The 15,883-nt window shown below is 37.8% G+C and overlaps 2 protein-coding genes across 3 annotated transcripts; both read left to right on the forward strand.

Moving 5' to 3' along the window:
- The first annotated feature begins 169 nt into the window (after positions 1 to 169).
- pycard (PYD and CARD domain containing) lies at positions 170 to 2,160 on the forward strand. The gene is made up of 3 exons (XM_019078668.2): positions 170 to 526; positions 738 to 986; positions 1,416 to 2,160. Exons 1-3 carry the CDS (start codon positions 517 to 519, stop codon positions 1,523 to 1,525), a joined length of 369 nt encoding a protein of 122 aa, XP_018934213.1. The 5' UTR covers positions 170 to 516; the 3' UTR covers positions 1,526 to 2,160.
- A 3,382-nt stretch (positions 2,161 to 5,542) lies between these two features.
- On the forward strand, positions 5,543 to 10,407 carry LOC109081578 (histone H1E-like). 2 transcript variants are annotated; one of them, XM_042710925.1, is made up of 5 exons: positions 5,546 to 5,781; positions 7,907 to 8,155; positions 8,246 to 8,302; positions 8,878 to 8,985; positions 9,154 to 10,407. In XM_042710925.1, exons 1-5 carry the CDS (start codon positions 5,739 to 5,741, stop codon positions 10,080 to 10,082), a joined length of 1,386 nt encoding a protein of 461 aa, XP_042566859.1. In that variant the 5' UTR covers positions 5,546 to 5,738; the 3' UTR covers positions 10,083 to 10,407. The 2 variants fall into 2 exon arrangements, with proteins under 2 accessions (XP_042566865.1, XP_042566859.1); XM_042710931.1 differs by lacking the exon at positions 8,878 to 8,985 and having other exon boundaries at positions 5,543 to 5,781.
- Positions 10,408 to 15,883: the final 5,476 nt, after the last annotated feature.

Here is a 15,883-nt window from a genome sequence, read left to right on the forward strand (position 1 = left end):
GTACAGTTTTAGCATATTTAGCAAGGAAAGCTATAGAGAGAGAGAGAGAGAGAGACCGAGAACTGAACCGAGCTACTATATACGTGTGTGTGGGTGTGTGTGTGTGTGTGTTATTTTTATATTTATAAACACAAACCCTGTATTTGCATATTACACTTGAGATGTTACACAAGTGAATGCAACTCCGCCTGTGGAGAAAAGAAAAAAAGTTGTATGATCTAGACCAAACGCACATCATCCAGTCTTATTTTATTGAAATCCTAGGCTATAAGTAGAGTGAGTGACGTAACGCCTTAATGTACACACGTCAACCCCATGCCATTTACTGCTTTCGTTTTCACTGGCGCCCGCGGACGTGTGCAACTTTTTCTTTACGTGAAAGTAACTCGGTTAAAACGGAATTTTACGATTGCATGTTAGATGCTGTTGGTTATATTTAATTAAATCATTAGATAAAGTACCTGGCTGATTGGCATTTCATTTTAATTCGAGGATCAAGGTCTGCTATCCATCACGATGAGCTTTGGTAAGCGAGGAAAAGCGGCGCGATCTGACTTAACAAACTCCAATCGGCTAGTTTGAAGCAAATCTAAATCTCTATTTTATACTCTTAAATAATTTATCCGGCTGTTTATTTTTATAGTAATGACAAAAACTTGAAATATTGTTTTAATGTATAGCCTACAAATAATCGTAAGCTGCATATGATATACTGTACATTTATGTTTTATGCCCAGAGGCCCAGTTTGTGGATTCGAACTATGCACAACTTATTCAGAGGGTTACCTCGGTGATGCCAATAGCAGATGAACTAAAAAATAAGGGTATGCTACATCCTGAAACATATTCAGAGATCAAAGCAGAACAAACCAACCAGGGGAAAATGAGAAGGCTGTTTGAAGCTCTAAATTCTGGAGGAGACAGAGTGAAAAGTGACTTCTATTATGCTCTGAGAAATCATGAAAACTACCTCTTTAAAGACCTGGGTAAGGGAATCTACAGTTGGTGTTAATTAAATAAGTTTACAAACTTGAACATACCTTCCTGTGATTGATGGTGTCAGGTGGTGAGACAATGGATATCACTGATGGCACCCAGAACAACCAGCTACAGTTAAACTGAACAGTGAGTCAAACCTGTTTTCAATTGCATGTTATGAAGGTTATTGTATTAGAATATCAAACACTTATGCGTGGAAATTAAATGATAACCAGAGAAATATGCTGGCAGGCGAGGCAAATTTCTCATTTTTAGATATCCTACCCTTGAGCAAAAATCAGCATTAATGCACTTTTCTGTAAAATGTCTATTTTTCAGATGGAAGTTTAAAACACACCAGTAAATAGGCCTAATAAAAATTAAATACAGTCCACAATGTAAACATCCTAAATGTAATCTTTGTTTACCAAATGAAGCCCCCTGCACCCAAGAAACTGAAGCCTCCTGCAACCAAGATACGGAAAAAGATGCGACCTGGAAAACAAGAAAGATAAGATGCAGTTACCTGAAGAAGAAAGAATATTAAAAATGCAGTTAAAGAAACAGTTCACACAAATGAAAACTGTCATCAGTTATGCCACTGAAAACTCATATAATATGTTCCCCCTGTGAAACGCAAATGAAGGAATTTATCAGAATGTACATTATCATCCACAGTTATTTAACCAAGTCTTTATATTATAAAATATTTTTAAAAAGAAAGGAATCATTTTATTGCAGTGCTTGTAAAATAGCACTGTCACTGTCTGATATTCTGCAAACATTGTATTTTTTTCCCCAAACTTCAAGTGTTTAACTTGTTTTATATAATCAACTTTTTGCACACCTACTTTTTAATACATTTAAGATTAAAATCTAAATCAATGAAAATCATCCACTGACTTACATCAGTGATGTCATACTTATATGCTGAATTGTCATATACTTGCTTTTATGTAATTTAGGGATGCCTTTATATATAAATAGTATACTGTTGAATGAATTTATAGGCCTGCTGTTCAATTCCTTAAAATAATCTGTGCATTGAAATGCATCTGTTTTTACATTCCACTATGGATTTCCTTCTCATTGATTAATTGGTGGTTTTGTGAATTGTTTTACACTGTTCTTTAATTTCTTAATTTTGTAATTTGCATTAAACTTTCTTACCAGAAAAATAAATTGACCTGATTATTCTTGATACTGATATACCAAAAGATTGCAAGGTGTCTGATGTTACTATACTTCACATCTATGCCAAAGGTAAGGCTCTGAAAACAAGTAGCTAAATAAAGTTACTTACACTGTTCCTCTTTTGTTCAATCCATGCATGCTCAGTGATTTTTTAAGCAATCTCACATCCAATGTTTCTGAGAAAGAGAGAGACAGCTATTAAATGTTTGGTAATCTGAAATTTAACCAATTTATTAAAACATAAAATGTTTGTATCACCTTTGCCATTTTTTTTTTCCATTGGGAAAATTTCATTCAGTATAAAACCTTGTACCACGTTATTATACTTCTATAAATACATTTTATATTCCACATATATGACAAATATACATTTATAAGTAACTACAAGCCACTGTTTGGTCCTGGACTAAGTGTGTAATTTAGACAATATTTGTATCTTTGTCTCCTGTTCTGGCTTTTATTCTTTTTATTTTTATCTATTTATTTTATTCTACATTTATTAAAGAGATAGTTCAAAGACAAAATGAAGATTCTGTCAATTTCCTGTCAAACTACAAAAAGCCATAAAATTAACATTAAAGTAGTTAATATTACTTTTATGGCTATTGTGTCGAGTGAGGTTGTACAAATTCATGCGAATTAGCCACCTCGTAAAATACGTACGAATTGGTCGTGAGATAGCGTTGGTTCAACCTATAGGCCTAATACTTCTTTTTGTGGCTGTCATGAGCCATTTCGACAAAGTCAAAAAGAGACATTCTAATTTTTGCTGCTTTTTGCCTAACATCTTTTTTGTTCCACAAGATTTATTTTGTTCCACACATTTATTAATTTATTCCTACAAACTATTATTTTAATCACAAATCTATCTAGTAAATGTTTAGAAAAATCAATCATTTGGAGGTGGGAATCATTTGGAGATGGAAACTAATAACTTCTTTGCTTCTTCTCCAGGGATCCAGTGTGTAGACACGCACAGGTCTGAGCTCATCCAGAGGATCCAGAGGGTGATGGTGGTGACACGCAAACTGGTGTCAATGGGCAGGATCAATGTGAAGACATATTCACAGTTCAAGAGAGCTCAGACCAAACAAGAATAAGAGATTTATGAAGCACTGGATGAAGGAGAAGATGAAATTAAATCTGTGTTTTATTCTGCACTGAGGAATTGTGAACAAAACCTTACTTTCCTAGGTAAAGATGCCACAGAAAATAATCTATTCAAAAGTGTACCAAGTATGGCAAAAATAAATATGCCATATCATCCTTTAAAACACTTTATATTGGTCATGCTCAACCCCCCGGAATATACTGATCTCCTTAATAGGTTTGTCATTTGATCAAGCTCCTTGTTTTCTGCAAATTGATCTATTCCTGAAACGTAAGTGTAAATGCTTCATCAAAGATCTACTTTGTACATGAAAATGCTTGAAACTTTCAATAATTTTGAGAAAACAAGATAATAAGTCATTAATGCTGTCATCTTACAGAAACCCAGTTTGTAGATAAGCACAGGTCTGAGCTCATCCAGAGGGTTACAGTGCTGATGCCAGTGGTGGATGAGCTGCCACCAGTAATGTTCAATATATCACTTCTAGAAATAATGTTTTTAATTTTCTTTTTTCATTTGAAGTTACTGCTTGTGTTCGCAATATGTAATATTTTTGTACTTATCTGGAGTTATTCATTCATTTTGCAGGATCAGAACAGATTTGTTTCTGAATATACAGTGTGGAATAACACACCCGTATTGAAGAGGTGATGTTAGAAGTATTTCAATGAACTGTTGCCCAGCCAGCTCACGCCAATCACACATTACAAGCTAAAACACTGCCATCAAGTCACTATACCTATAGCTTTTAAATGCTTTCAATCGTTTTGACTTGCAAATACATTCCCACCTGTGCATTTACAGATCCCCCTATATATATATATATATATATATATATATATATATATATATATATATATATATATAAAGGTACATATTTGTACCTTAAGGGTCCATTTTGGTACCTTTAAAAGTATATATTAGTACTAAAAGTGAACATATTAGAACCCAGTAGGCAAGGGCGTAGATTTGATTTGAACATTGGGGGGGTTGACCGTTGTATGCTGCCTGTTGTTTTTTTCAAATTTTTTATTTTTTGTGTATTGTTATTGGATAATTTATTTCTTCCTATCTATCTATCTATCTATCTATCTATCTATCTATCTACATGCTTTAACTGATTACAAATTCAACATATACAAATATGAAAGAGACAACATTTAGACATTTATTTTAAGATTCTGACATTCCACCTTAATGCATTTTAATTTTTTTTTTAAAGGGAAACACATCGGCTCTTGAACAACTGTCTCTACTGTTTCCTATTTTATTTTATTGATTGAATGGCATCTTCTTTACCTGATCACCTGCTCCTTCTCTCCCTCTGCTGACTTGTCTACCCTGCTGCTATATTTACCTGTAATCTGTTATAAAAACATGTTAAGAGATTATACACCTCATAACGTTATGAAATATGTGTATAATCATCATTCATAAAATTCTAACATAGTAGAGATTATCAAAAGAAAGAAATTAAGTATTGAAACCGCCAGCGTTTCACTGTTTTAATGAGTTCGCCACTTAAATCATTCATTCATCCAATTCGTTCAAAAGTCAGATTAATTTAGGAAGGAAACAAACACCGATGTGAATACTTTGTTTTGTCATTGATAATTACAGACACTATTGAAAAATAAACTAGCAAACAGACAGCTGCTTTGGTAACTTGTTATGCTGATAGTTATAGCTAAATACATCGCAATGGTTTAGCTAGCTAAAATATATGTGGTGTGTACTTAGCTATTACACAATATTCTCGTACCTCATTTTCAGTACATGCTTTATTTATTAATTTATTTTGCATCGCTCTCTGACCAGCAGTTAAATATAGTCCGCTGTGCAGCGCTTCTGTTCATTTTTGGCGCTAACGTTACCCGTGTGCTCCATAGATATACATAATAAAGGCCTTTATTATGTATATCTATGGTGTGCTCTCCCATTCAAACACCACTCGCGTTGTTTTGGTGAAAGTGCGACTCATTGGTTGGGCGTTACCAATCGGTTAAATGGAGGGGGAGTATTTTTTTTTGTCTGATTTATTATGACAAACTCATATTTGATTAGGAACAAAATTATTGTTACAAAATGAATGAATTCTACATTTTTCATTTGATCTACTTTGATTTTCATATTGAAATATTGGGGGGTGGGGGGTTGTAACTGATGGATTTGAATATTGGGGGGGGTTACCCCCCCATCCCCCCCATAAACTACGCCCCTGCCAGTAGGTACAAAAGTGTACCTTTTGAAAAGGTCCCGCCCCAGTGACAGCTTTTGTACCTTTATTTCTGTGTGTGTACTTTCGTTTTATCTGAATAAACCCCACCTCATTTACGTGAACAACGAAGCGCTGAAACTTAGTCTCGACAGGTTTACAATAACAAAATAAAATAATTAAATAAATAAAAATAACAGTTAATCATCTACATTTGTGGGTTTGGGGTTATCCACAAAAATGAGCGAGGATCACGAAGGAGAGCAGCGGGAGAAATGCAAAGGTACAAATCAATCATAGCTTACATGATATGTGCGTATGATAAGCGCTGTAAAATACTTAGCTTTTTGATCAATTTAATTAACTAGAACTGGGTTCGTACACGGTGCTTAAAGTGCTTGAAGTACTTGAAATTGACTTTTTTTTAAATTTAAGTCCTGGAAACCCCTTGAATACAGCTAGATTTATGAAAAGTGCTTGAATTATAAAACAACAACAACATGGAACCAGTGTTTAATTTTTAAGGAGAGACTAAAGGAATAGACAAGCACCAATTGGCCTAAGTTTTCGTGCATTATATTCAAAGTCATCGTTCATAGCTTAGTATGAGGGACAGAACCGAAGAATATTTAGCTCCATCAGTGGAAACGCGTCCTCTCGCCGGGGCAGTCAGTCTGTTCAGCGTTCAAACAGTGTGTCGCGTTCGTTTACCACCGTCGACACGGTAAAACCCTCTCTCTGAGATGATACATTCCTATTATAATACTTGAAGTGTAGATAAAGAGCTGTGAATGTGAATAAAATGACTTTATCTTGTTTATTGCTGTTTCTCAACGATGTCAGATGGCTTCCGGTGTTAGCGGTTTGTTCCACTCTGTTTTGAAGGCAGCGTTTCTAATCATGGGTTTGCGCATTGAAAGATTATTTCAAGTATTTATTATTATTATTATTATTATTATTATTATTATTATTATTATTATTAATAATATAAATAATACTACCATTATTATAAATAAACATTAATACAAAATAGACACATAAAAGTAACATCAATATAAAAAAACAACAATACAAAATAAAAAAATACAGGCAGTAAGTTAACATATATTAATTTTAGAATGAACAATGAGCTTGTTAAAGCAAATACGAGTGTGATCATAATAATTATATTAGGCTACATGGAAATTTAGAGGCTTCCGAACTCTTTGTTTTTCTTTATTATGAAGTAGTGGTATCTGGATTGTTTGTATACAGTATGTAATATGAATGATACATTTATGGCATTTTCTATGATTGTTGTGATTATTTCAGTTATTTACTGAACTGAATAAATTAGTAGGCTACTTAAAGGTGTTAACTGTAATCTTACACTGCAAAATGATAATTCATAAAGGATTAAATTCATCACAATTATTTAATGAACAAAGCACACACACACACAAAAATGACAAATCCCTATAAAAGTCTATTAATCATCAATGCCCTAAAACTGAAATTAAGCAGCATAATCAAAAATATTTTTCAGACAATTAATCATCAGCCAAATTTAGGCTAATAATAGTGACAGCCATATGTTTTTTTTTTATCTATTTACTTTTTTTATAAAAAAAAAAATAAATTCTAAAGATATTGTTTTATAAGTGATATCTCTGTAGTTCTTGAAAACCAAAAAAGTAGTGCTTGAAAAGTTTGAAAGTCCTGGAATATAATTTTACAATATCAGTATGAACCTAACAGTTTTCACAGATTTGTAAAATTAAAGTTAACTTGTGTTGGGAATACATGTATTTTCTCTCTCTCGCTCTCTCTCTCTCTCTCTCTCTCTCTCTCTCTCGCTCTCGCTCTCTCTCTCTCTCCTTTATTTCAGCTATTAAGAGAAACTAAATGTGTATGTAAATTGACAAATGTAAACTTGACACACACACAAAACTTGGCTAATGGAAGCGCTCATCATTAATGTTTTATGTCTGCTAAAGAAAATGATTTTGCTATACTCCTGGTATACTTTGCTATACTTATTTTTCATGGACAGATGGAAGAAAAGTTTGAAAAAAGCAAAAACGTTGATGTAGACACCAGTTCAGATGCATATTCCTGCAACTTACAAGACTAATCATGTGTCACTAAATAGAAGCTACTTCACTCTGATGCCTTTTTTTTTTAATGGTGCTTTACCAGAATTTTTCACTGCATTGTGTTTTACGGTTAACAGAAATGTTTGGAAAATTACTGGACAATGTCCTGGTAGAAAATTACCAGTACATTTTTTCCTTTTATTACATTTCCTTTTCCATTTTTTTATTATTATTTTTTACAAATTTTATCATTAGTCTCATTTTAAAGTTGAGTTACTAAATTTGAATAAAAAACTGTCTAAAAGTTAATACATTTTATTCATTTATCCCCAGAGGTCATGTTTGTGGATAAAAACTCTGCAAAACTTATTCAAAAGGTTACTTCAGTGATGCCAATAGCAGATGAACTAAAAAACAAGGGCATGATACATCCTGAAAAATATGATGAGATCGAAGCAAAAGAAACAGACCAGGAAAAAATGAGAAAAATCTTTGAATCATTTAAGTCTGGGGGTGACACTGCCAAAAGCGCCTTTTATTATTTGCTGGAAGAGCATGAAGAACAACTCTTCAAAGACCTGGGTAAGAGAATATTGTCATTTATGAAAGAGATTTATGAGTACTACAGCTACAGGTGTAATCTATAACCTGTACTGTGCTTAATGTTAACAGGTGGTGTCAGCAGGAAACGCAAGCTTGCTGATCCTGAATGCTCAGTACCATGTAAAAGTGAGTTTACCTGGTTGTTATTAGTAGACAGTGCTTGTTGGAAAATATTTTGAAAAAATTCCCAAGTTGACAGTACTGATAGTGGAACAATGTATATCTGCCACAACTGTGAAAATGATCAAGAATATGAAGTAAAAAAAAAAACACCTATGTATGTAGGCCTAAAATCCTATTTAGCACATTAAAAAATAATGAGTGTTACAACTGTCCTGGGTAAGTGTTACATGGGGACAACAAAAGCCGTTCTTTTCAGATAAACACATCTGATGTTGGATTTGTACAGCAAAAAGTGAAAAACTTTACAGCTGTATTACTGTATCATTGTCCCGGTGCTTACACAAAGAAATCCACCACCATTGGGAGGAATATTCCATATAAACATTTAACTTGAAAGTTATCATATTGTACAACAGTATTCATAATTACTTTCATAATATATTAACATGTACAACATGAATGCTTACTTTTTATGAACTGTAAATAAGATAATATAAAATATAGTGTAATGTATGAAGTATTAATTATGTGCAAGGATGTCATCATCAAAAACTGTTCATGTGTCTTCTTTGTCACAGGACTTAATACTAATACTATGGAACAAGACAACCCTAACTATAACATTGCTAGTAACTCAGCACCAAGACCAGCACCAACATACTTTGTGACAACCAACATAGTAAATGGTGAGTTGGGATTTTGATTAATGAGAAAAACATTAATAAAACAATTGTCATCCATATGCAATGTTATATACACCATACAGTATGTATACAATTGTGATGTACTGTAATTTATGTGTAGACACCACTAACTGGAAATATTATATTTGTGCTTTATGTTGCTGATGCTAGAAAGACCTCCTCATAACCTGAACAATATTCCCATCATGAATGAAATGAAGCCCCCTGCATCCAAAAAAGAGAAGAACCTCCCAGCATTGAAGAAAGAGAAAAAAACTCCTGCACCAGAGAAAGAGAAGAAGCCTCCTGTACCCAAGAAAGAGAAGAAACCTCCTGCAGCCAACAAAGAGAAGAAACCTCCCGCAGCCAAGAAGAAGAAACCTCCCGCAGCCAAGAAGGAGAAGAAACCTCCCGCAGCCAAGAAAGAGATGAAACCTCCCGCAGCCAAGAAGGCGAAGAAACCTCCTGCAGCCAAGGAGAAGAAACCTCCCGCAGCCAAGAAGGAGAAGAAACCTCCCGCAGCCAAGAAGGAGAAGAAACCTCCCGCAGCCAAGAAAGAGATGAAACCTCCCCGCAGCCAAGAAGGCGAAGAAACCTCCTGCAGCCAAGGAGAAGAAACCTCCCGCACCCAAGAAAGAGAAGAAACCTCCCGCAGCCAAGGAGAAGAAACCTCCCGCAGCCAAGAAGGTGAAGAAACCTCCCGCACCCAAGAAGGCGAAGAAACCTCCCGCACCCAAGAAGGCGAAGAAACCTCCCGCACCCAAGAAGGCGAAGAAATCTCCCGCACCCAAGAAAGCGAAGTAACCTCCCGCACCCAAGAAAGAGAAGAAACCTCCCGCACCCAAGAAAGAGAAGAAACCTCCCGCACCCAAGAAAGCGAAGTAACCTCCCACAGCCAAGAAAGAGAAGAAACCTCCCGCACCCAAGAAAGCGAAGTAACCTCCCGCACCCAAGAAAGCGAAGTAACCTCCAACAGCCAAGAAGGCGAAGAAACCTCCCGCACCCAAGAAAGAGAAGAAACCTCCCGCACCCAAGAAGGCGAAGAAACCTCCCGCGCCCAAGAACCAAATTTTTTGGTTCATTTAAAAACTCTAGAATAGATCTGCCTCAATATGTGTTTTAAAATCTATGCATCACTTGGTATTGTTGTGCTGTTCTTACCGAACTATAACTCTTGTTAATTTTACTTAAAGCTTTCATTTCAATGTTTTTTTTTTCTTGATAAAGAAAATGCTTATAAATTACCCCCATAAATATCCATTAGCCCCTTGACATAATACAGTCATTTTGTTGGTGTTGGATGGGGACAGAGTGAACTTTAATTAATTTTGCATGCTCCCCATAACCATTATATATGACCTATTAAATAATAGTAGACTATAACTTATGGTTATTAAAAGAAATATTAAACGTAGTAACAGATAACTTAAGGTTCGGTAAGTTTTGTTATGTATCCAGGAGTGTCATGCACTCATTCATTTTGTGGGGGCACGAGTTGGGGGGTGGGGGTTAGGGGGGTGGGCTCATCATGCTTGTCATGACACACAGAAGCCACGATAGCACTGCTTAGCGGATATAGGCTTATGTTTTATTTTTTTCCCTTTTCATTCGAAATATTCCATAACGTGTTAAATATATCATGAAAATATCTCGATTCTCAAATATGTGTAAGCAAATGCATTTTGCACCTGTATAGATTATGTTAGTTGATCTATAATAGGTGATGAGCAAAGTAGCCTAATAGTGTAATCTATTAACTACGCATAATAACCATGGACTTTAAAAAAACATGGACGTAGTGTCCGTGACGTCACCCATAGGTTTCTGAAGAGAGTTTTTGGAGCCTAAAGTGGGCGGAGCTGGCCGTCGCCATCTTGGCAGCACGTCACTCCTGGATAATCTAAAAAAATGGGCAAAGAGGCGGAAAGCTGATTGCTGAAACCACACCCACCTAGCTCAACGGTTGTGACAGCAGCGGTAATCCACCTGTCACTCAAGTGGCCACGCCCTTAATTATGTAGAAATGTAAGGCTTAATATAATTTTTTTTAAAAAATCACCCCCCGACAGTATATACCAAAACCACTTTTTGTACCAGGCTGTAAACATATTTTTTTCTGCTGTAAAGTTGGCACTTTAACATGGGGAGTCTATAGGACTGACTCCCTTTTGGAACCAGCCTCTAGGGGTCAGACGATGAAATGCAGTTTTGGTTTCACGTGAGAGGCTGGAAGGTTGTCGCTTTATAATAACCCATATTTTTCCTTAAAGCTGCAGTCCGTAACTTTTTTTGGTTAAAAATGATCCAAAATCAATATTTGCGCAAGTAGATAACCAGCCAGTGTTCGAAACTATCGCCTTACTTTAGCCCGATTCACAACGGTAAGCTCATAATAAAGTCAGTGGTGGACGAAGTACACAAATCAAGTACTTGAGTAAAAGTTCAGATACATATAATAAAATATTACTCCAGTAAAAGTACTCCTTTTTCAATTTTACTCAAGTGAAAGTACAAAAGTACTCAATTTTTTATGTAAAAAAGTACTGATAGATAGATTTATTTAGCAATTTTATATAGGCTAGTTTGTTTAATTTTATAATCCTACTGCTCAAAATACCTGGGATTTTCCCAAAATAACCACTATATGGAGTCAGGATATATTTTTGTTGTTGATATGGACTACACTGATGAGAGTGATGTAGTACTGTTCACTGAGAAGCTTACACTGTGATGTAGGAGAGAAAAACAGATTTGACCATCAGATCTTCACCAGTAAGAAAAAAGTGTTTTAAAGTTTGTTGTTTTGCAGAACATCACAGTTATATCTGACATGGGAATAAGGCCTGAAGTTAGGGAATAACATTTTAAGGAAAATACAATCATATTTTTCATAATGATTGTTTTTCTTCTCAAACCTTGTCTGTAGTGTAAAAACACACCTGGCCAAATGCCCCCAGAGTGCATCACTTCCCACTTTGATAATTACTGTAAACTTTTAATGTTAGGGCCAATTTGAACGTGCAGAGTTATTACGTGACGTCATTGTGGCATAATGCGCTGAAAGCCCCACACGCATATAGTCATTAATTCCTTGCGCGTCTTTTGTGAACGCTCGCCTGTTTGCTTTATGCTGCACGCTGCTGTGACCATTCTCAGCGTGTTCTCTGTGAAACCTCACCTGTTTGCTGCGCGCTGCTCTAACCATTTCGGACGGACAACAATTTCCCATTTGCGTTTCATTACAATTGGCTTCATTCGGATGACTGTTGTGCGGGCATCTGTGGACTTCAGGTACGGGTATGACTGGTTTTAATTTATTGTTGTCTTATTAAAGTGTAGCGACTGGTTAGGTGGCAACTTTCCTGCATTTGTTTTGATTAGTTCGTGATTTGGTGGGAGAAGGACGACTGTATCAAACTATTGAGGGAATATCCTTTTGGGTGCCTGGCCTCGCAGCTACGGAGAACTACAGTTCGTGCAGTGTCACCGCTGTTTTGTTTATAGACAATCTGATACTGCTGTAATACAATGTGTTGATACATACTGCTGTACATCTTTGCCTACACACACTTTCTAAGTGCATATTTTGCCCATATAATAAGATCTCGAATTATATTTCTTTATTGAAACCTCAAGCAACTTGTGGTTTTCTTTCTTTGGGGTTTTTTTTATTTTGTGTAATTTTTCATGTCTAAATTGTCACTTTTGGTATAATATCTGTGAATTTATTTATTTCATATATTGTTTATTCATTTGAAGTGTTGATTTATGTATACAACGTAATAACTGTTGATTTTTAAGTTTATTTTTCAAGATTTGTTTAATGGTTTTTTTTGGATTGGATTGGGCCCATTAAGGTTGAACGTCAAGACCTTTAGGTGGATGAGTATTTGTCATCCACCTGTTAGCTTGTATAACCTTTTTCTTTTTGTATTAATCTCTTTCTTTTCTGTGTGTGTGTGTGGTGTGTGTGTGTGTGTTTTTGTTTTTTTAGGAGCTGCGGCCTTTTTGGCTTAGGAAATTGATCGTTTCCCTCCTATCTTTGGTGGTGGTGTCTACAACGTGTGCTGTGACCGATTATTTCACTGGGGCTCTTTGTGCTGTGAGAGTGAGTGTGCTGTGTGAGGGGAACGTACACATCTCTCGTGAGGCCGCAGCTTCCTTTTTGTGAACATTGCGTTTGTGGTTTGTCATTTGTCTGTGCATGGTTTTTATTATAAATTATAATAAACTTTTGGTAATTTTGTATAAATACCTGTGTCTCCATGTTGTTCTGTCTTTAGTGGGGAACCTGTGTGCGGGTATATTATTCCCTGGGTGAAATTCCCAGGGTGGCGTAGTCTAAACTAAATTCTATAACATCTATTGTGCCCTTTGTCCCTGTGGTTGCCACATATTTGGCGTAGTCGGCAGGATCTGCTTATTATTTTGACAGGATTTTGGAGACATGGGTATTTATTTTGTTTTCTTTGTGATTGTATGCATTTTGACAAAAAAGCGGTGTCATAAACTGTTTCTCTCTAACATCCCTACGTCTAGGTTTATGTATTTAATTCATAATTCTTTTCTCAATTAAAATTATTAGATATGGATGTTGAGTTGCAGGAGCTGCGGGACCTGGTGGCCCAATTGAGGAGTGAGAACGAAAGGCTACAGGGACAGCAACCTTCAGTAAGTGCCATTAGTGATGCGCAGGGTAGTAACGCAGCAACATCTAGGCCTTTAGAGGCCGGTGCTGGCACTGAAGCTGTTGATAGGTTTGTTTTTGTCCCCAGGGACCGTAAGTGCCCAAAGTTTAGTGGGTAAATCAGCAGTGGGTATTAATGAGTGGGTTGAGGAAGCACAGGCCTGTATGCGGGTCCGTTGTCTGTCCACGGCCGATAAAGCTTTTTTCCTTTTTGATCATTTAGAGGGGGAAGCTCGAGAGGAAATTAGGCATCGTCCTGATGTAGAAAAGGGAGACCCTGATAAAATTATTGTGGCACTTCGTGACCTGTATGGTTGTTCCTTGTCGTATGTAGCACTACAAGAAGCTTTCTTCTCCCGTAGGCAACAGGAGGGGGAGACCTTGTTGGAGTTCTCCCTCGCCTTAATGAGCCTTCAGGAGAAGGTGAAGCAACAGTCACCGGCTGCGATGCCAAATGCAGGGGTTTTGCTACGTGACCAGTTTGTTGAATTTGTTTTAGATCCAGCATTGCGCCGTGAGCTTAAACAATTGGTTCGTCGTGAGCCGTCCTGTAATTTTTTACATGTGCGTAGTGAAGCGATAAGGTGGGAAAGGGAAGGGATGTTGGGAGGTGCGAGAGCTCGGAGCCAGTCCCTCCCGTTAGCGTATGGTGTCCAATATGGAATGCAGGGGCGTTCTGGGTTAGAGGGTGGAGGCTTGGTGGCCAGATCGGAATTTGATGAGTTAAAAGAGATGTTAAAACTTCAACAGGAACAGTTGGGCCAGCTTACTCAAGGGCTTGCCCAGTTACAGGGTTCTTCCTTGCAAAAGCCCTCCCCTCGCAGGGGACCTGTAATATGTAGACGATGTCAACATGCTGGTCACTTCGCTAGAGAATGCGATGGTGACCGGGTTTCTCCGCGCCCTTGGCCTCCTTCCGCGGTAGTACCCGTATCTGGGGGAAGACAGCCCCGCCCAGCACAACAGTCGGAAAACTAGTTCCCACCGGGCTGCAGAGCCACAGTCCGGTTGGGGTGTCAATGGGCTCGGTTTTAAATCACGTTGAAAACATGCCTCTACTAATTTCGTCCTGTCCCCATCTTGTTGCCGTCTTTGGTGGGGTTTCAGTTCCCTGTTTGGTGGACACTGGTTCAATGGTGTCCACTATTACAGAGAGCTGTTTCCGTAGAGATATTGCACCAGGAGAGCAAGAAGCGCTTAAGATGTGTCATTGGTTGCAGCTGCGTGCAGCAAATGGGCTTGAGATTCCATATATTGGTTATGTAGAGTTAGACATTGAGCTGTGTGGGTGCTTGGTGCCTAAGTGTGGGGTTTCTGGTGGTCAGAGATCGTCCTGGTGGCATGGGTGACAAAGTTCCCGGTGTATTGGGGATGAATGTCTTGCGCCGATGTTACCAGGAGCTCTTTGGTCAACATGGCCCTGCATTGTTTAGTGTGCCTTTTGTTAAACAGGCCCCGAGCATTATGGTTCATGCACTTCAGTATTGCTGTCACGTTAATACTGAACCTGTAGAGGGTCGTGCTGGTAGGGTCCGAGTTCGTGGCCACCGGGCTTGCTGTATACCCGGTGGCACAGTGAAATTTGTCGCTGCTACATGCTCTGAGCACTATTCTGATTCTCCTGTGCTCTTTGAGCCACTCGAGCAGGGGTTACCTGCGGGATTATTGGCGTCTCCTGCGTTAATTCAAGTAATCCGGGGTACTGCATATGTGCCCATTGTGAACGTTGGGATTTCTGATGTCATGCTTTATCCCCGTAGCCCTTTAGGAACGTTGGATCAGGTGCTTGTGGTCAGCTTGCCCCCAGATGTGGCAGAGATTCGATCTGTTGCCGCCACTGTCCAGACTCCGGGTCCCCAGGTGGTTCTCACTATGGAGGAACAGATTAATGTTCTAGAATTGCCAGGATTATCGGAGAAGGAGGTAAGTCAAGTGAGGGCGTTGCTTCATAGATACCAGTCGGTATTCTCAGCCCATGAGGGGGATTTGGGATGCACTGGTTTGTTGGCTCATGATATTCCCCTCGTGGACGATGTTCCAGTTCGGCAGCGTTATCGCCGAATTCCGCCCTCTGAGTATGAGGTGGTTAAAGCACATATTAATCAACTGCTTGAGGCGCGGGTGATTAGAGAGAGCTGTAGCCCCTACGCTTCACCGATAGTCCTGGTAAAGAAAAAGGACGGTACCCTACGCATGTGCGTAGATTACCGTCAA

The sequence above is a fragment of the Cyprinus carpio genome, chromosome A2 (genome assembly GCF_018340385.1).
Source record: "Cyprinus carpio isolate SPL01 chromosome A2, ASM1834038v1, whole genome shotgun sequence".
NCBI lineage: Eukaryota > Metazoa > Chordata > Actinopteri > Cypriniformes > Cyprinidae > Cyprinus > Cyprinus carpio.

What these genes read in the sequence shown, in the direction of transcription:
- pycard (XM_019078668.2), top strand. An exon ending in CTACCTCTTTAAAGACCTGG is followed by an intron (nt 987 to 1,415) that starts GTAAGGGAATCT and finishes TACCAAATGAAG; the next exon opens with CCCCCTGCACCCAAGAAACT.
- LOC109081578 (XM_042710925.1), top strand. Translation starts at nt 5,739, where the DNA reads ATGAGCGAGGATCACGAAGGAGAGCAGCGGGAGAAATGCAAAG. An exon ending in ACAACTCTTCAAAGACCTGG is followed by an intron (nt 8,156 to 8,245) that starts GTAAGAGAATAT and finishes TAATGTTAACAG; the next exon opens with GTGGTGTCAGCAGGAAACGC. An exon ending in ATGCTCAGTACCATGTAAAA is followed by an intron (nt 8,303 to 8,877) that starts GTGAGTTTACCT and finishes TCTTTGTCACAG; the next exon opens with GACTTAATACTAATACTATG.